Source organism: Heterodontus francisci, chromosome 6 (genome assembly GCF_036365525.1).
Source record: "Heterodontus francisci isolate sHetFra1 chromosome 6, sHetFra1.hap1, whole genome shotgun sequence".
Classification (NCBI taxonomy): Eukaryota; Metazoa; Chordata; class Chondrichthyes; order Heterodontiformes; family Heterodontidae; genus Heterodontus; species Heterodontus francisci.
Genome location: NC_090376.1, coordinates 27,947,465 through 27,968,739, shown reverse-complemented (window position 1 = coordinate 27,968,739; position 21,275 = coordinate 27,947,465). Strand labels below are relative to the sequence as shown.

At 43.8% G+C, this 21,275-nt stretch overlaps 1 protein-coding gene across 2 annotated transcripts in view; it reads left to right on the top strand.

Moving 5' to 3' along the window:
* LOC137371209 (rho guanine nucleotide exchange factor 17-like) overlaps positions 1 to 21,275 on the top strand; it is a 522,466-nt gene that overhangs the window by 445,897 nt on the left and 55,294 nt on the right. For both annotated transcript variants that reach the window (XM_068033382.1, XM_068033383.1), the window contains exons 9-10: positions 1,994 to 2,079; positions 7,039 to 7,157. In XM_068033382.1, the coding sequence (XP_067889483.1) occupies positions 1,994 to 2,079; positions 7,039 to 7,157 (205 nt within the window). The remainder of the gene's footprint in view (positions 1 to 1,993; positions 2,080 to 7,038; positions 7,158 to 21,275) is intronic.

Here is a 21,275-nt window from a genome sequence, read left to right as displayed (position 1 = left end):
TCATTCCCATTAATTTCATAAGAAAGCATTTGACCAACTGTTTTTCTTCCATTTGGCAATGTAAACCACCTAACTCTGTGGTTGTAGTGCTGATGGAACTGCCATTATTACTGTGTAAAGCTGACAGCAACTTCTGGCATCTGCACTTCTTATTATTCAGTCATGGGATGTGGGTATCACTAGTAAGGCCAGCATTTATTGCCCATCCCTAATTTCCCTTGCAAAGTGGGTGGTGGAAGCACTTTTATGAATACAACTGAGTGGCTCGCTAGGTCAGTTCAGAGACAACCACATTGCTGTGGGTCTGAAATCACAAATAGATCAGACAGGATAAGGGCAGCTGGTTTCCTTCCCTAAATTAATTAGTGAAGCAGATGGGTTTTTTTAACAATCAGGTAGCTCTATAGTCACCATTATTAATACCAGTTTTTAAAAATTTTATTTAATTGTTTGAATTTAAGTTCCTCAGTTGCTATGGTGGGATTTGAACATAGAGTCATAGAGAGATACAGCACCAAAACAGGCCCTTCGGCCTACCGAGTTCACTCTGACCATCAACCACCCATTTATGCTAATCCTACGTTAATCCCATTTTCCCTCTCACATCCCCACCTTCCCTCAATTCTCCTACCTACACTAGGGGCAATTTTTTTTTTACAATGGCCAATTTACCTATCAACCCTCAAGTCTTTGGCATGTGGGAGGAAACCAGAGCACCCAGAGGAAACCCACATGGTCACAGGGAGAACATGCAAACTCTGCACAGGCAGTACCCAGAACCGAACCCAGATCACTGGAGCTGTGAGGCTGTGGTGCTAACCACTGCGCCACTGTGCCACCCAACATGCGTCTCTGAATCATTTGTCTAGGATTACTAGTTCAGCAACATAACCACTATACTACCGTATATGTGCAGTTAAGTGTGGAAATCCAGAAGTTACTGTCAGTGATACTCTGCTCCACCACGTGGTGCACTTTGAGTTTTTGTTGATGCAGCCAACGTAGAATCAGTGAATTGATGTAAACTTCAACCTTTTGCACACTATTGCCACTGTTAAAAACCATCGAAAATGTTTGGCCTTGTTGAATGAGGTGTAACTGCGTTTTTAATGGTGTACTATGTCATAATTACTGCTGAACAACCTCTGGTGTTGAAAAACTAATTTTTCAAGTGTGGCATGTCTTTCCCTCACAATAGCATTTTAAAATGTTATGATTTTTAAAATAATAATTATTAAAGTTTATTTATAATATTTCAACTTCTACGTTAATCCCATATGTATGTCCCAGTCTTTACTTCGCTTTCTGTAAAATGATTACAAAGTGAATTATAATCCGTGCTTTTTACTTCTTGATTTGCTCTCTGTGAGAATTCTTCAATCTGATTGGTTGATCAGCCTGCTTGATGACTTCACTGTTGCTGGACACCACAGATCCCCCTATAGATGGCGCTAGCTTGACAGTCACATCGGAATAGGGGAAATCGATGATCTGGAGCCCACTAAATCTTTATGGGCAGCTTTTTTCGAGGTCAGTGGCGAGCGTCGTCCCTTCGCTGCTGACCGCAAAATCCGGGCCATTATCTTGTTATTTGTTATTAGCTAAGCCCCGCATTTTTTCTTGCAGCCAGGGAATTAAAAAAAATTACAATAATATAACTCTCAGCCCACACATCTCATCTATGATATTGTTAGGTTTTCAATTTTCTGAATACGTTGGCAGTGGGCAAGGACTAAGAAAATCTATCCTATCATCCAATCTCTGGTCATCTTGTGGTGAGTATTTAGGGCTGATTTTCCTGGTATACACTGCCCTTGACTTCTGACAGTCACAGCTGGTGCATCAGTTTCCCCAGCAACAGTTCATACTCTGAAAATCAGCCCTTATCTGTTGTAATAGTGTTCTAGACGACATCAGAGCACTGTTATCTGGGACCTCTATCTTTATTCATATTGTTATTTTTCACCTTCATTAACTGTTTTCATTCTAATAGATATACGGCTGGGAGTGTGATTGACACTGCAAGCAAGTACAAATTCCTCTGGAAACTACCTCTGGAAGATTTAGATATTGTAAAAGGTCTGTTATATGTAGCAGTATTATTTGCCAATAATATATCCCACTAAGATTTAATGCTTATTTACAAACACGAGTCTTGGACTATGGGGTTAAAAATTTATTTGTAATATTTTCTCCTGAGACAGAGTGTCTGCAGACTTAAAAATACAGAGCCAAAACATACCTCAGATAAGTAGCCTAAGAAGGACGAGTCAGACTTAGGAAAATAGGAAGACCAGAGGGCAGTTTTTATTTCCAAAGGTACCTTTGTAATTCTGCTGTAAACAGATGCACAATTCAGCAGGACAAAGGTTCACCAAGTGGCTTCTGAGATTCTCAAAGGAATCAGCAACCATTTTGAGTTTCCAATCTAGTGGAACCATCATGGAGTAGACAACACCAAACACTTGCTTAGCAGATCCAATATTCAAATATAAAATAAACAGAAGAATTTTTGTAACCCAATGAAGCAAAAGTACAATATTTTTGAGTAAAACTAGTTGATCTTGTGTGGGCTTGTTGAACAACATGCTCTCTCGAGCAACTGACTGTGCAGTTTCTTTCTCTCCTTTTTTGCATCTCTCCATCTTTTTCTTCTTTTCCTCCTTTTCGGATGGTGGGTGGCATGGTTGGGGCGAGAACTGCAGGTTGCAGACTCTATTTGATGTGGAGATTTGCAAGGTTAAAAAGGCCCTCAGCAGTTCCCTTCTCATCTCCTTCTGCAATCACTCATGCTTCTCCACCATTCGTACTTCAGTGCTGAGCTGTTGGATGTGCCACCTTTCAGACGAAATGCTGAACTGAGGTCCTGTCTGCCATCTCAGGTAGACATAAATGATCCCACAGCACTTTTCGAAGAAGTGAAGTGGAGTTTACCCCAGTGTATTGGTCAGAAGTTAATCCTCAACCAACATCACTAAAGAATATGATCTTGTCATTTATTTCAATTCTGTCTGTGGGAGCTTGCTATATGTAAATTAGCTGCTGCTTTTCCTACAATGTAACAGTGACTACACTTCAAAAGTACTTCATGGGTTGTAAAGTGATTCGGGACATCCTAAGGTCATAAAATGTGCTATATAATTGCAAGTCGTTCTTTCATCTTTATTTGCTCTTTCTCTTCAAGTTCCTTACTCCTATACTTTCTCATTACCTCCTTCCATCACTATCCCTTGCTCTTCTTTGAACTACCTATTCATTCCTGCCTCTCTCCTCACCAATCCCCAATGGATCTGCCAGAATTGCAACCTCCCGAAAATTAGGAATTTCTAATTCTTTATCCCTAGGTTCAACCTAATAGATTTCTCGTGAAGTTTATAATAGTCTTAAGCTGGTACTGGAACTTTCCCTAAGGAAATGGGTTTCGTTATTGATGTTAAAGCTAACCCTGTGAGTCTTCTATTGCGAATCACCAGAATAGATCATCAGGCTTTGTATCACTGAAAAACTCACATTTGCCTTGCGACAATTGCATGTGTATCGTAGTTGTGAACGCGCAAACGACTACTGGCAACACCTATGCAGTCATATTCAGCTGGCCTCGGACACTGGAAACATCAGAGGAATGTATGATGGCATTAAGAGAGCTCTTGGGCCAACCATCAAGAAGATCGCCCCCCTCAAATCTAAATCAGGGGACATAATCACTGACCAACGCAAACAAATGGACCGCTGGGTTGAGCACTACCTAGAACTGTACTCCAGGGAGAATGTTGTCACTGAGACTGCCCTCAACGCAGCCCAGCCTCTACCAGTCATGGATGAGCTGGACATACAGCCAACAAAATTGGAACTCAGTGATGCCATTGATTCTCTAGCCAGCGGAAAAGCCCCTGGGAAGGACAGCATTACCCCGAAATAATCAAGAGTGCCAAGCCTGCTATACTCTCAGCACTACATGAACTACTGTGCCTGTGCTGGGACGAGGGAGCAGTACCTCAGGACATGCGCGATGCCAATATCATCACCCTCTATAAAAGCAAAGGTGACCGCGGTGACTGCAACAACTACCGTGGAATCTCCCTGCTCAGCATAGTGGGGAAAGACTTAGCTCGAGTCGCTCTAAACAGGCTCCAGAAGCTGGCCGAGCGCGTCTATCCTGAGGCACAGTGTGGCTTTCGTGCAGAGAGATCGACCGTCGACATGCTGTTCTCCCTTCGTCAGATACAGGAGAAATGCCGCGAACTACAGATGCCCCTCTACATTGCTTTCATTGATCTCACCAAAGCCTTTGACCCCGTCAGCAGACGTGGTCTCTTCAGACTATTAGAAAAGATTGGATGTCCACCGAAGCTACTAAGTATCATCACCTCATTCCATGACAATATGAAAGGCACAATTCAACATGGTGGCTCCTCATCAGACCCCTTTCCTATCCTGAGTGGCGTGAAACAGGGCTGTGTTCACGCACCCACACTTTTTGGGATTTTCTTCTTCCTGCTGCTTTCACATGCGTTCAAGTCCTCTGAAGAAGGAATTTTCCTCCACACAAGATCAGGGGGCAGGTTGTTCAACCTTGCCCGTCTAAGAGCGAAGTCCAAAGTACGGAAAGTCCTCATCAGGGAACTCCTCTTTGCTGACGACGCTGCTTTAACATCTCACACTGAAGAGTGCCTGCAGAGTCTCATCGACAGGTTTGCGGCTGCCTGCAATGAATTTGGCCTAACCATCAGCCTCAAGAAAACAAACATCATGGGGCAGGATGTCAGAAATGCTCCATCCATCAATATTGGCGACCACGCTCTGGAAGTGGTTCAAGAGTTCACCTACCTAGGCTCAACTATCACCAGTAACCTGTCTCTAGATACAGAAATCAACAAGCGCATGGGAAAGGCTTCCACTGCTATGTCCAGACTGGCCAAGAGAGTGTGGGAAAATGGCGCACTGACACGGAACACAAAAGTCTTGAGTGTATCAAGCCTGTGTTCTCAGTACCTTGCTCTATGGCAGCGAGGCCTGGACAACGTATGTCAGCCAAGAGCGACGTCTCAATTCATTCCATCTTCGCTGCCTCCGGAGAATACTTGGCATCAGGTGGCAGGACCGTATCTCCAACACAGAAGTCCTCGAGGCGGCCAACATCCCCAGCTTATACACACTACTGAGTCAGCGGCGCTTGGGATGGCTTGGCCATGTGAGCCGCATGGAAGATGGCAGGATCCCCAAAGATACATTGTACAGCGAGCTCGCCACTGGTATCAGATCCACCGGCCGTCCATGTCTCCGCTTTAAAGACGTCTGCAAACGCGACATGAAGTCCTGTGACATTGATCACAAGTCGTGGGAGTCAGTTGCCAGCATTCGCCAGAGCTGGCGGGCCGCCATAAATGTGGGGCTAAAGCGTGGTGAGTCGAAGAGACTTAGCAGTTGGCAGGAAAAAAGACAGAGGCGCAAGGAGAGAGCCAACTGTGTAACAGCCCCGACAAGCAAATTTTTCTGCAGCACCTGTGGAAGAGTCTGTCACTCTAGAATTGGCCTTTATAGCCACTCCAGGCGCTGCTCCACACACCACTGACCACCTCCAGGCGCTTACCCATTGTCTCTCGAGACAAGGAGGCCAAACAAAGAAAGTTTCAAACAGAGCAAGATTATAATTTAAATCAGCTATGTCAGCAGTAACAGGAATACGCTGCAAAGTTACCCCCATTACAGGCCAAGACAGGCCAACTAATTTCTTAAGAGATTTTTGGAGTCAGAGAGGTTGTGATTGAAGATGTTACAAGAGAGGCGACATTCCCAGCTTTAATAACTCTCCTTCACCCCCTATTAGAGATGCAAAAAGTCTTTGAATGAGCTGAGTCAATTTTAATTTCACTTCTGCCCAACCTATTTGGCCTGGCACTGAGAAATTTTTTATGGTTCATATTTAAGTGCAGTCATAGATTCAATTCAGTGAGGCTTTAGGTCACGTCAAAAACTAATACAAAATATTGTAATACCTTTTTTGATTGACTGTCCATGCATCAGAGCCTGAAGTACTAGGGAGCATATGAACCGACGATATAACTATAGTTTGACAGACCCTATGACTTTTTTAAATCTCATATCTTGTACATTGTAAGCCTTCATATCCCAGGGCTTCTATTGGAAACTGGAAGAGCAAATCTACTCAGAATTGAAGTGCTATTTTACAAAATATGTAATTCATTTGGAGAATTAGGCTGCAAATAAGTAATAATTTCAAATTATTATTTAAATGAATCATTATAATATAAAATACACAAATGTAAATATGTTTGTCTATACGCATATAACCAAGAAAGGTTTTCCATAAAGTTTCAGACTTACTCATCTGTTTCCAATTTTTTTTAATGAACTTGTTGGGCACTGCTTCTCTTAAGGAGGAGTGTAGCATCCTTCACCTGAAATAAAATTGCTGTCAATCCATGAATAGCTTGAGGGCAGAAATTCAGGGACTATTGCCATAATCAAGCCCGTCACTATTTGAAGGTAGCCCCAGTCCCGTTGTATTTAATGGGTGATGTTCAGTTGGTTGTGGAGCCATTTCATGTAATGTATAAATATGATTGACTTACAGACCAGATTTCATTGGTACCAATAGATTACAATGTAGTGATTAGATTGTATCTCTATTTCCCTATCTCTGTAACCTCCTCCAGTCCTTCAATCCTCTGAAAATTCAGCATTCCTCCAACATCGGCCTCTGTGAATCCCCCACATCCTTCGCCCATCACTGGCATCCGTGCCTTCAGCCATCTGGGCCCTGAACTCTGGAATTCCCTCCCTTAACCTCTCTGCCTCTCTACCTTTGTCGCCTCCTTTAAGACACTCCTTAAGCCTCTTCTTTAGCTCGGTGTCAATTTTTGTCTGAGAAAGCTCCTGTGAAGCACCTTGGGACGTTTTACCGCATTAAAGGTGCCACATAAATTCAAGTTGTTGTTGTAGTGCTCAATATCGATTGAATTGCTTCCATTTTGATTGGTGTCTAATTCCAGTTTTAATTTGCTATGTGCGTTGCAGGGACATCCCAAGCTACAAACCGGGAAAACATCCAGAAAACTCTCAATCGACTGGAGGAAGATTTCAGTATCTTGAGCCAGATTAGCACGTTGGCAGAAACACTCAGTATTTCACACCAGGTACAGGCTGATCACATGTAAATGACGAATTTCTAAATAGTTTGGGGATGATAAAAAATGCATATAACAACCAGAAGCTACAGATTTTTTACACTACTGGTGCAGCCTCTTAAGATCTAGGGTTGTGGCATGAGTACCGTAACTCCTATCCAACAAATCGTAAATCTGTCAGTTTGCGCCTCCATCAAGGCCAGAAAGAGTTGTAACTTTTACTGCGAGGGCAATATTATGTTTTGTGGTTTATTTTATACTTTTTATTCAAGATATAGCCCGTAATTTTACCCTTGGCAGACGGGAGCCATCCACCGATTGAAAAGTTGGTGGCGAATCCCCCCTCCGCCTGGCCTGGGGATCCGATTCGCATTTTGTGGTCCCCAGCCTTTAATTGGTCTAAGGCAGGACTTCCACCTCATTGAAGCAGGAAGTCCCACCTAATGGAGCTGCTGGCCAATCAGAGGGCTGGCAGCTCTCTGTCCCTGTTGCGCCTCCAGGAGGAGTGGCCACTGCTGGGACTGCAACCCATCCATTGCACAGAAAATGTCGGGGAACCCCAGAACCAAGGTAAGTTTTTGGCACCTCGGCGGGGGTGATCGGTCGGGCCCCGGCGAGGCAAGGGTGGTCGATTGGAGGGACAGGGACATGTTGGGTGCTGGGGGTGTTATGGACAGCCCTCCATCGGGCAAAGGGTGCCTGATCATGAGGGCCTCCCCCCACCCCCCCCCCCCCCAGCCCCCAGGCTTTCAGAGAGCCGCCTTTTGTCAGGCGGCTTCTCTCAGGCCTGGGCCGCCGACCGGCCATGGGTAAAATCCACATGGCGGCGGGTGGAGGCCCTTAAGTGGCCACTTAAGGGCTTTGATTGGCATGGGGCGGGTGGGCCGTTTTTCACTGCCGTCACCCTGCATAAAGAGGCGGTGGAAGCGAGAGCGAGTCGGGAAGAGGCTCCCAAGCTTCCCACTCCATTTTACGCCCCTCCCCCGCCACCTTCCCACTCTTTTGGGGAGGGAGTAAAATTCCAGCCATAGAATCCCCACCATCAAACCATAATAGGTTCTAGCAACTGAAATATAGTTGTTAACACTGCAAACAGCTGATTGAAACTTCCTGAAGTCCACACTTCGCAGCCGCCTCCTGTAATTGCAAACTGTTGACTTTGCCTGATATCAGCGGAGCTTTGAAATATACTGAACTGCTGGTGTGCATAATACGTTTTAAGCTGGCCTTTGCAATTGCCTCCTATGCAGCTCCTTGTTGGAGCTGTGGGCTGACAAGTTCCTGGGTCCTGATGGACTTCATCCTAAGGTCCTAAAAGAAGTGGCTAGTGAGATGGTTGATGTATTGGTTTTAATTTTCCAAAATTCCCTAGATTCGGGGAAGATTCCATTAGATTGGAAAATACCAATGCAACTCCTTTATTCAAAAAAGGAGGGAGACAGAAAACAGGAAACTACAGGCCAGTTAGCTTAACATCGGTCTTAGGGAATATGATAGAAGCTGTCATTAAAGACGTTATAACAGGGCACTTAGAAAAATTCAAGGGAATCAGGGAAATCATATTTAATCAATTTTATTGGAGTTCTTTGAAGAAGTAACATGTGCTGTGGATAAAGGGGAACCGGTGGATGTACTGTACTTAGATTTCCAGAAGGCATTTGATAAGGTGCCACATCGAAGGTCATTGCGGAAAATAAAAGCTCATAGTGTAGAGGGTAACATATGGGCATTGATGGAAAATTGGCTAGATGTTGGTTGGCAAGATGTAATGAACGGTGTGCTGCGGGGATCAGTGCTGGGGCCTCAACATTTTACAATTTATATAAATGACTTGGATGAAGGAACCGAAGGTATGGTTGCTAAATTTGCTGATGACACAAAGATAGGTAGGAAAGTAACTTGTGAAGAGAACATAAGGAGGCTACAAAGGGATATAGATGGGTTAAGTGAGTGGGCAAAGATCTGGCAAATGGAGTATAATGTGGAAAAATGTGAAATTGTCCATTTAGCAGGAAGAATAAAAAAGAAGCATATTATCTAAATAGTGAGAGATTGCAGAGCTCTGAGACGCAGAGGGATCTGGGTGTCCTAGTGCATGAATCACAAAAGGTTAGTCTGCAGGTACAGCAAGTAATTAGGAAAGCTAATGGAATGCTATCATTGCGAGGGGAATTGAATACAAAAGTAGGGAGGTTAAGCTTCAGCTACAGGGCATTGGTGAGACCACATCTGGAGTACTTTGTACAGTACTGGTCTCCTTATTTAAGGAAGGATGTAAATGCATTGGAAGCAGTTTAGAGAAGGTTTACTAGACTGATACCTGGAACGGGTGGGCTATCTTATGAGGAAAGATTGGACAGGCTAGGCTTGTATCCGCTGGAGTTTAGAAGAGTAAGAGGTGACTTGATTGAAATATATAAGATCTTGAGGGGTCTTGACAGGGTGGATGTGGAAAGGATGTTTCCTCTTGTGGGAGAATCTAGAACTAGGGGTCACTGTTTAAAAATAAGGGATCGCTCATTTAAGACAAAGATGAGGAGAAATGTTTTTCTCTCAGAGGGTCGTGAGTCTTTGGAACTCTCTTCCTCAAAAGGCTGTGGAAGCAGAGTCTTTAAATATTTTTAAGGCAGAGGTAGATTAGATTCTTGATAAGCAAGGGGGTGAAAGGCTATTTGGGGTACGCAGGTACGTAGATTTGAGGTTACAATCAGATCAGCCATGAGGGCTCGAGGGGCTGAGTGGCCTACTCCTGCTCCTAATTCATATGTGCGTATGTTAGTCTGCTAACAACAAAAATGGTTGGTGCAATTTGCACCAAGGTGGCTGTCCATGATATACATGGACGCTGTAAGTGGTGGAGACTTCCAAGTTGAAGACTCTCCTGTGCGAACCCCACCTCCCCAGGTACCAAAGAGCTCTCTATGCCTTGATATCTAGGTAGAAATTGGCAGTGTGTGCGGATACCAAACGGAGAATTTTTTTACCAGAGTATTTCAGACGATGATTCTAACCTGTGCCTTCACAACCGGATCTTTGCTTTTGGAAGATGACAGAGTAACTTTGCTTTGTTTCAGGCTTTAATTGTCAAACACGTTTTCTGAATAGTAAATGAACAAGTAAATAGTATAAGAAGCACAACATATGCTTTACAGTGGTTGCTAAGCTTTGCTAGCCCCTCACATAGTTAAAAAAAAATGCAAGAGTTTGCCACACTAGGTCATGTATTTTGTGTAATAATCTTTCTTTTCTCACCAACTATGGAAGTAACTCTATTTGATGGTTCCAGACAAACCCTCTGATATGAAAAAGACCAACAATTGCTTTTAAATCAGCAAGTGGAAACAAGCAGAAATCAAATAACCTATTGCTGCCTCCTGAAGAGCAGCAACCATAACGGCCTGAGTGACAGGAAACAGAGCGTAGTTGTGAACAGTTGTTTTTCAGACTGGAGGAAGGTAGATACTGGGGTTCCCCAGGGGTTGGTGTTAGAACCCCTGCTTTTTGTGATATTTATTAATGACCAGGACTTGGGTGTAAAGGACACAATTTCAAAATTTGCGGATGACACAAAACTTGAAAGAATTGTGAACCATGAGGAGGATAGTGATAAACTTCAAGAGGACATAGACAGGCTGGTAGAATGGGCAGACAAGTGGCAGATGAAATTTAATGCAGAAAAGTGTGAAGTGACTCATTTTGGTAGGAAGAGCGAGGACAAACAATATAAAATAAAGGGTACAATTCTAAAGGCAGTGCAGGAGCAGAGGGACCTGGCGGTATACGTGCAGAAATCATTGAAGGTTGCAGGACAGATTGAGAAAGCAGTTAATAAAGCATACGGGATCTTGGGCTTTATAAATAGGGGCATAGTGCAAGGAAGTTATAATAAACCTGTATAAAACACTGGTTCGGTCTCAATGGAGTATTGTGTCCAGTTCTGGGCACCACACTTTTGGAAGGATGTGAGGGTGCAGACAAGAGATGATGAACTTCAGTTATGTGGATAGTTTGGCAAAGCTGGGCTGTTCTCTTTGGAGAAGAAAAGGTTGAGAGGCGATTTGATAGAAGTGTTCAAAATGATGAGGGGTCTGGACAGTGTGGATAGGGAGAAATTGTTCCCATTAGCAGAAGGGTCAAGAACCAGAGGACACATATTTAAGGTGATTGGCAAAAGAAGCAATGACTACATGCGGAAAAACCTTTTACACAGTGAGTGGTTAGGGCCTAGAATGTACTACCTGAGAGTGTGATGGAGGCAGATGCAATCGTGGCTTTCAAAAGGGAATCAGATAATTATCTGAAGAGGAAAATCTTGCAGAGCTACGGGAAAAAGGCCGGGGGAGTGGGACTGGGTGAGTTGTTCTTGCAGAGAGCTGGCATGGACAAGATGGGCCTAATGGCCTCCCTCTGTGCTGTAACCATTCTGTGATTCTACTCGCCCAGCTTGCCTTTTGGGGCTAACCTCGCAAACCTCCCCACCCCATCCTGTTCACCTCATTCCACTACCACCCCCTGGACACTGCCGACAGATCAACAACCACTGATCCTCTCTACGTTTCCCTTCAGTACATCCCCTCACTCAATCAAGGTCCTTGCCATTCATGGCCTTATTGTGGATAACATTGTGGCTTTGACTGAAACTTGGTTCACAGGTGGTGACCCTTTGATCCATACTGGAGTCTCCCCACCTGGCTATACTTCCCATCATATACTCCAACATAACCTGGACGCTCTTCCTACTTCTAGCATCTTCGTCTCCTTCAACTACCTCACCTTGTTCTGCTACTCTCATCTCTCCATTAAAATCCTCACGGAGGATGCAGAGGAAGAGCATGAGCCAGCTGTACTGTGAGCTGCCAGAGCTGTAAGGCAGCAGATTATTGAGAAGTGATTCTCCTGAACGCTCCCTCCTCTCTCCAGAGCACCGACTCCCATTGCCCTCAAAAGATATAACTTCATAGATGTTCTTGGTATATCACTAATATTCTAAAGACCAACAGCTACACCAAAACAAACTATTTCACTTCATTACTCAAAAAGACTCAAGTTAACAAATAGTTACATAGCAGATGCCTATTTTACATAGTCTAGTGTTCCTATGAGGGGGTTCTATTTCTTCTATTTCTCGTCTACATGCTGCTCCTCGGTGACATCATCCGGAAGTAGGGCGTTAGTTTTTACATGTAATGTTGACGACCCTCACCTCTACCTCACCACTACTTCTCTCAACTCCTCCACTGTTTCTAAACTATCAGACTTTCCGACAGTCCTGGTTGAGCAGAAATTTGCTGCAATTAAATATTGGAAAGACTGAAGCCGTTGCCTCTGATCCTCATTCCAAACTCTGTTCCCTAGCTACCGACTTCATTCCTCTCCCTAGCAACAGTCTGAGATTAAGACAGCCTGTTCGCAACCTTGGTGTCATCTTTGACCTTGAGATGAGTTTCCGACCTCATATTCGTGCCATCACTAAGACCACCCACTTCCACCTCCGTAACATCACCTCTTGTGAGCCCTTGATTTTAATTGCTTCACCATTGGTGGCCGCGCCTTCTGTTGCCTCGGCCCTACGCTCTGGAATACTCTCTCTGGAATACCCTCGCTACACCTCTCCCCCTCTCCACCTCACTTTCCTCCTTTAAGACCCTGCATAAAACCACCCCTTTGACCTAGCATTTCACATCTGACCCAATATCTCCTTTTGTGGCTCAGTGTCATACTTTGTTTTATAATGTTCATATAGAGCAACTTGAGGCGTTTTATTACATTAAAGGTGCTATATAAATATAAGTTGTTGTTGTTCCCAGTGGCTACAGCTTGAGAACTGGAAGGCTGGTGAACTTCCACTGTGGGCATTTGAAATGACTGTGTAGGGTGACCTCTGGCTTTTTTAAAAAATTCTTTCATGTGATGTGGGCGTCGCTGGCAAGGCCAGAATTTGTTGCCCATCTCTAATTACTCTTGACAACTGAGTGGCTTGCTAGGCCATTTAGAGGGCAGATAAGACTCGACCACATTGCTGTGGGTCTGGAGTCTGTAGGCCAGACCAGGTAAGGATGGCAGATTTCCTTCCCTAAAGAACATTAGTGAACCAGATGGGTTTTTACAACAATCGATGATAGTTCATTACTGTGACTAGATTTCAATTCCAGATTTTTATTAATTAATTGAATGTAATTTACACCAGCTGCTGTGGTGGGATTTAAACTCGTGTCCCCAGGGCATTAGCCTGAGACTTTGGATTATTAGTCCTGTGACATTTCCATTACGTCACTGTCTCCCCTACGGCTGTGGAGGGTAATCTCGAGGAACTCGGGTTGTGGAGGGTGATCTCAAGGAGCTGTGGGTGTGGAGAATAATCTCAAGGAGCTGTCGCGGGGGAGGGTGACTTCGAGGAGCTGTAGTTGTGGAGGGTGATCTCGAGGAGCTCAGGTTGTAGAGGATGATTGCAAGGAGCTCTGTCCATGGAGGGTGATCTGGAGGAGCTGAGGTTGTTGAGGGCGATCTCGAGCAGTTCTGGTCATCGATGATCCTGCTGCTGTCTGCTGGGACTCAGTTTCGGCAGGGGGAGTATGGTCCAACAAGCTGTCTCGCATCAACAAGTTCACTGATTGAGCAGCTGGCATGGAAGCAGGTGTGTTATCAGCCTGCCTTCCAATGGAGCCAATGCCATTCTAAGGGGACTGAGCCTTAGCACACCCACTGCTTTGCACAAAAACAGAGTGCTGCTGTGCTGGCAGCTGTCGAAGCTCCTGTCCACGCTCTCCTTCAGACTTTGTAACTGTCTATCACCTTTTCCTCATGGTTATACATCTGATTCTGCCATAGGCCAGAATTTTATTTTCACTGGGTGGTAGGGTTCCCTTGAGTTCATGGCATGCATGTGGGTGTCAGAGCTCCTTATATGCCTTTCATGCCTGCATAAACAGAAGGATTTGCAGTCAATTCATGTCCAAGTGTTATCTGACTGCTGAAGTATCAATATAAGCATTATCCATGATGTCATCATTATGGGATAGACTGTGAAGATTGTATTTTTGGAAGGAGAAGAAATACTGAGAGACCAGGGCTAACCTCTGCATCCATAACTGCTGCCTCACCCGCTAACAGTAAAGGGAGCGCATTGGACTAGAAAACAGCATCCTGAGAATCAGTTTGCTTTTACATGATCGCCTACAAGGAAAGTATATCATCCAGCTAAGGCACAATAATAAAAAGGATGTGCCAAAGGGCAGTGGTTGGCCACAGTGCTGAAAATGATACCTTCAAGAAGGTTTGGGAGTTCTCAACTTAGCTTTATGACTATCAGGAGATTAGAGAAGCATGTAGCATGGGTAATACAGTAATCATGGGTGACTTCAATCTGCACATAGACTGGGTAAACCTAATGAGCACTAATGCTGTGGAGGACAAGTTTCTGGAGTGTGTTTGGGATGGTTTTCTAGAGCAGTATGTTGAGGAACCGACTAGAGAACAGGCTATTTTAGATCAAGTATCATGTAATGAGAAAGGGCTAACTAATAATCTTGTTTTAAAAGAACCTTTAGGGATGAGTAACCATAATATGATAGAATTTTACATTATGTTTGAAAGTGAGGTAGTTCAATCTTAAACCAGGGTGTTAAATTTGAACAAAGGAAATTATGAAGGGCAAATTGGCTGAGGTGGATTGGGAAAATGCATTAAAAGGTATGACAGTGCAGAGACAATGGATAGTCTTCAAAGAATTATTACATCGTTTACAGCAACTATACATTCCTTCATGGCACAAAAAGCCCAAAAGTAAAGGCAGTCAACTGTGGCTAACAAAGGAAGTTAAGGCTTGTGTAAGATTAAAAGAAAAGGCCTATAAAGTTGCCAGAAATAGAAGTAAACCTGAGGATTGGGAGAATTTTAGAATACAGTAAAGGAGGACCAAGAAACTGATAAAGAAAGGGAGAATAGAATATGAATGCAAACTAGCAAAAAACAAAAAACAGACTGTAAAAGCTTCTATAGGTGTGTAAAAAGGAAATGTTTGGCTACGACAAATGTGGATCCATTACAGGCAGAATCAGGAGAATTTATAATGGGGAATAGAGAAATGACAGAGAAGCTAAACGATTACTTTGTGTCTGTCTTCACTGAGGAGGATACAAGAAATCTCCCAGAATTAGAGATCCAGGGGACTAGGAAGAATGAGGAATTGAACGAAATTAGTAAGAAGGTTGTATTGTAGAAATTAATGAGGCTGAAGGTTGATAAGTCCCCAGGACCTGATATTCTAAATCCCAGGGTGTTGAAAGGGATAGTATGGAGATAATAGATGCATTAGTGATCATCTTCCAAAATTCTTTTTTTAAAATTCATTTATGGGATGTGCGCATCGCTGGCTAGGCCAGCATTTATTGCCCGTCCCTATTGCCCTGAGAAGGTGGTGTTGAACTGCCTTCTTGAACTGCTGCAGTCCATGTGGGGTAGGTACACCAACAGTGCTATTCGGAATGGAGTTCCAGGAGTTTGACCCAGTGACAGTGAAGGAACGGTGGTATAGTTCCAAGTCAAGATGGTGTGTGGCTTGGAGGGGAACTTGCAGGTGGTGGTGCTCCCATACATCTGCTGCCCTTGTCCTTCTAGGTGGTAGAGGTCACGGGTTTGGGAGGTGCTGCCTGAGCAGCCTTGGTACGTTGCTGCAGTACATCTTTTAGGTGGTACTCATTGCTGCCACTGTGCGTTGGTGATGGTGGGAGTGAATGTTTGTAGATGGGGTACCAATCAAGCGGGCTGCTTTGTCCTGGATGGTGACGAGCTTCTTGAGTGTTGTTGGAGCTGCACCCATCCAGGCAAGTGGAGAGTATGCCATCACATTCCTGACTTGTGCCTTGTAGATGGTGGACAGGCTTTGGGGAGTCAGGAGGTGAGTTATTCGCCACAGGATTCCTAGCTTCTGACCTGCTCTTGTAGCCATGGTATTTATATGGCTACTCCAGTTCAGTTTCTGGTCAATAGTAACCCCCAGGATGTTGATAGTGGGGGATTCAGCAATCATAATGCCATTACATGTCAAGGGGAGATGGTTACATTCTGTTTTGTTGGAGATGTTCATTTGTGTGGCGTGAATGATACTTACCACTTATCAGCCCAAGCCTGGATATTGTCCAGGTCTTGCTGCATTTCTACACGGACTGCTTCAGTAGTCCATAGATTCTGAAACGGTTCCTGCAGATTGGAAGGTAGCAAATGTCACCCCACTATTTAAGAAGGGAGGGAGCGAGAAAACAGGGAACTACAGACCTGTTAGCCTCATATCAGTAGTAGGGAAAATGTTAGAATTTATTGTAAAGGATGTGATAAATGGACACGGATAATAATGATCTGGTTGAGCATAGTCAACATGGATTTATGAATGGGAAATCATGTTTGACGAACCTGTTGGAGTTTTTTTGAGGATGTTACTAACAGAATTGATGAAGGGGAGTCGGTGGAAGGGGTATACTTGGACTTTCAGAAGGCTTTCGATAAAGCCCCCCACAGGAGGTTGGTTAGCAATTAAAGCACATGGTATATGAGGTAATATGCATGGATTAAGGATTGGTTAACAGGCAGAAAACAGAGTAGGAATAAACAGGTCATTCTCGCATTAGCCAGCTGTGAATAGTTGGGTACCGTAAGGATCAGTACTTGGGCCCCAGTCGTTCACAATATATATCAATGATTTAGATGTGGGGACCAAATGTAATATTTCCAAGTTCGCAGATGGCACAAAACTAGGTGGGAATGTGTGTTGTGAGGAAGATGCAAAGTGGCTTCAAGGGGATTTGGACAGACTTAGTGAGTGGATAAGAACGTGGCAGATGGAATATCATGTGGAAAAATGTGAGGTTATCCATTTTGGTAGGAGGAACAGATGTGCAGAGTATTTCTTAAATGGTAAGAGATTAGAAAGTGTAGATGGACAAAGAGACCTGGGTGTCCTCATTAATAAGTCACTGAAAACTAACATGTAGGTGCAGCAAGCAATTAAGAAGGCTAATGGTATGTTAGCCTTTATCACAAGAGGAATTTAATATAGGAGTAGTGAAGTCTTGCTTCAGTTGTATAGAACCTTGGCTAGACTGCACCTGGAGTACTGTGTGCGGTTTTGGACCTCTTACATTGGGAAGGATATTATTGCCATAGAGGGAGTGCAATGAAGGTTCACCACACTTTTTCCCAGGATGGTAGGACTGTCCCATGAAGAGAGATTGGGGAAACTTGGCCTGTATTCTCTAGAATTTCGAAGAATGAGAGGTGATCTCATTGAAACCTACAAAATACTTAAAGGGATAGACAGAGTAGATGCAGCTAAGATGTTTCCCCTGGTTGGGGAGTCTAGAACCAGGGGACACAATTTCAAAATAAGGGGAAAGCCACTTAGGACAGAGATGAGGAGAAATTTCTTTATTCAGAGGATTGTGAATCTTTGGAATTCTCTACCCCAGTCATTGACTATGTTTAAAGTAAAGATTGACAGATTTCTAAATACCAATGACATGAAGGGATATGAGGATAGTGTGGGAAAAAGGCATTGAAGTGGATGATCAGCCATGATCATATTGAATGGTGGAGCAGGCTGGATGGGCTGAATGGCCTACTCCTTCTAGGTTCCAATGTTCCTATGACATGGTTGTTAGGCCCCAGATGAAAGTGAGCAACACATTTACCTTCACTTTTCTTCTGCCAGAAAACTTTAAGAATATAAGAAATAGAAGCAGGAGTAGGCAATTTGGCCCTTTGAGCCTGCTCCGCCATTCAGTAAGATCATAGCTGATCGTCTATCTGAACTCCACCTTCCCGCAATATCCCTGTTTCCTTTCATATCCAAAAATCTGTCAACCTCTGTCTTGAATATACTCAGTGACTGAGCAACCACAGCTCTCTGGGGTAGAGAATTCCAAAGATTCACAACTCTCTAAATGAAGAAATTTTTCCTCATCTCAGCCCTAAATGCCAACCCCTTATTCAGATACTGTCACCCCATGTTCTAGATTCCCCAGCCAGGGGAGACATTTTCTCAGTAGCTACCCTGTCAAGCCTCTCAAGAATTTAATGTGTTTCAATTAGATCACCTCTCATTCTTCTAAACCTTAGGGACGTTTGGGGCGGCACTATGTTTGGGGCGGCACAGTGGCGCAGTGGTTAGCACCGCAGCCTCACAGCTCCAGCCACCCGGGTTCAATTCTGGGTACTGCCTGTGTGGAGTTTGCAAGTTCTCCCTGTGTCTGCGTGGGTTTTCTCCGGGTGCTCCGGTTTCCTCCCACAAGCCAAAAGACTTACAGGTTGGTAGGTAAATTGGCCATTATAAATTGCCCCTAGTATAGGTAGGTGGTAGGGAAATATAGGGACAGGTGGGGATGTAGTAGGAATATGGGATTAGTGTAGGATTAGTATAAATGGGTGGTTGATGGTCGGCACAGACTCGGTGGGCCGAAGGGCCTGTTTCAGTGCTGTATCTCTAAACTAAAACTGAATGCTGGCCTAGTTCCTCCTCATAGGACAATCCCCTCTAGTCAACATTCTTTACATTCCCTCTTGGGCAAGTATTCCTTTCCTTAGGTAAGGAGACCAAAACTACACAGTACTCCAGGTGTGGCCTCACCAATGTCCTGTATAATGGTAGTAAGACTTCCTTACTCTTATACACCAAACCTTTTCTGCCAAAGCAAATGTACCATTTCCCTTCCTAATTATACCAACATACGAATTCGGCAGGAGTAGGCCACTTGGCCCCTCGAGCCTGCTCCGCTATTCAATAAGTTCATGGCTGAACTGATTACTCCACATTCCCACCTACCCCCGATAACCTTCCGCCCCCTTGCTTATCAAGAATCTATCTACCTCTGCCTTAAAAATATTTCAAAGACTCTGCTTGCACCTCCTTTTGAGGAAGAGAATTCCAAAGACTCAAGTACCTCTGAGAGAAAAAATTTCTCCTCATCTCTGTCTTAAATGGGCGACCCCTTGTTTTTAAACAGTGACCCCTGGTTCTAGATTCTCCCACAAGGGAAAACATCCTTTCCACATCCACCCTGTCAAGACCCCTCAGGACCTTATATATTTCAATCAAGTCACCTCTTACTCTTCTAAATTCCAGTGGATACAAGCCCAGCCTGTCCAATCTTTCCTCATAAGATAGCCCGCCTGTTCCAGGTATCAGTCTAGTAAACCTTCTCTGAACTGCTACCAACGCATTTGCATCCTTCCTTAAATAAGGAGACCAGTACTGTACACAGTACTCTAGATGTGGTCTCACCAATGCCCTGTATAGCTGAAGCATAACCTCCCTACATTTGTATTCAAATCCCCTCGTGATAAACGATGACATTCTATTAGCTTTCCTAATTATGTGCTGTACCTGCATATTAACCTTTTGTAATTCATGCACTAGGATGCCCAGATCCCTCTGCAGCTCAGAGCTCTGCAGTCTCTCACCATTTAGATAATATGCTTTTTTTTTATTCTTCTCGCCAAAATGGACAATTTCACATTTTTCTACATTATACTCCATTTGCCAGGTCTTTACCCACTCACTGAACCTATCTATATCCCTTTGTAGCCTCCTTATGTCCTCTTCACAAGTTACTTTCCTACCTATCTTTGTGTCATCAGCAAATTTAGCAACCATACCTTCAGTCCCTTCAAAGAACAAAGAACAAAGAAAATTACAGCACAGGAACAGGCCCTTCGGCCCTCCAAGCCTACGCCGATCCAAATCCTCTATCTAAACCTGTCGCCTATTTTCTAAGGGTCTTTATCTCTTTACTTCCTGCCCATTCATGTATCTGTCTAGATACATCTTAAAAGACGCTATCGTGCCCGTGTCTACCACCTCCGCTGGCAATGCGTTCCATGCACCCACCACCCTCTGCGTAAAGAACTTTCCACGCATATCCCCCCTAAACTTTTCCCCTCTCACTTTGAACTCGTGTCCCCTTGTAATTGAATCCCCCACTCTGGGAAAAAGCTTCTTGCTATCCACCCTGTCTATACCTCTCATGATTTTGTACACCTCAATCAGGTCCCCCCTCAACTTCCGTCTTTCTAATGAAAATAATCCTAATCTACTCAACCTCTCTTCATAGCTGGCGCCCTCCATACCAGGCAACATCCTGGTGAACCTCCTCTGCACCGTCTCCAAAGCATCCACATCCTTTTGGTAATGTGGCGACCAGAATTGCACGCAGTATTCCAAATGTGGCCAAACCAAAGTCCTATACAACTGTAACATGACCTGCCAACTCTTGTACTCAATACCCCGTCCGATGAAGGAAAGCATGCCGTATGCCTTCTTGACCACTCTATTGACCTGCGTTGCCACCTAATGACTTCATCCAAGTCATTTCTATAAATTGTAAAATATTGAGGCCCCAGTACAGATCCCTGTGGCACACCACTCGTTACATCTTGCCAACCAGAAAATGACCCATTTATGCCTACTCTGTTTTCTTTTAGCAAGCCAATCTTCTATTTATGCCAATATGTTACCCCTTATACAATGAGATTTTATTTTTTTGCAATAACCGTTCTTGTGGCACCTTATCGAATGCCTTTTGGAAATCTAAGTACAATACATCCACCGGTTCCCCTTCATCCTCAGCACGTTACTTCTTCAAAGAACTCCAATAAATTGGTTAACCATGATTTCCCTTTCACAAAACCATATTGACTCTGCCTGATTACCTTGAATTTTTCTAAGTGCCCTGCTATAATGTCTTTCACAATAGCTTCTAACATTTCCCCTAACATTTTCAGCTAACTGGCCTGTAGATACCTGCTTTCTGTCTCCCTCCCTTTTTGAATAAAAGAGTTACATTTGCAATTTTCCAGTCTAACGGAACCTTCCTCGAATCTAGGGAATTTTGGAAAATTAAAACAAATGCATCAACTATCTCACTAGCCACTTCTTTTAAGATACTAGGATGAAGTCCGTCAGGACCTGGGGACTTGTCAGCTCTTTTTTTTTGATTCACGTACAAGGACACGCAGGTCTCTCTGAATGCAAATATTTTCCAGTCTCTCACCATTCAAAAAGTATTCAATTTTATTATTTTTCCTACGAAAGTGGATAACTTCACACTTCGCTAGATTGTATTCCATCTGTGTTCTTGT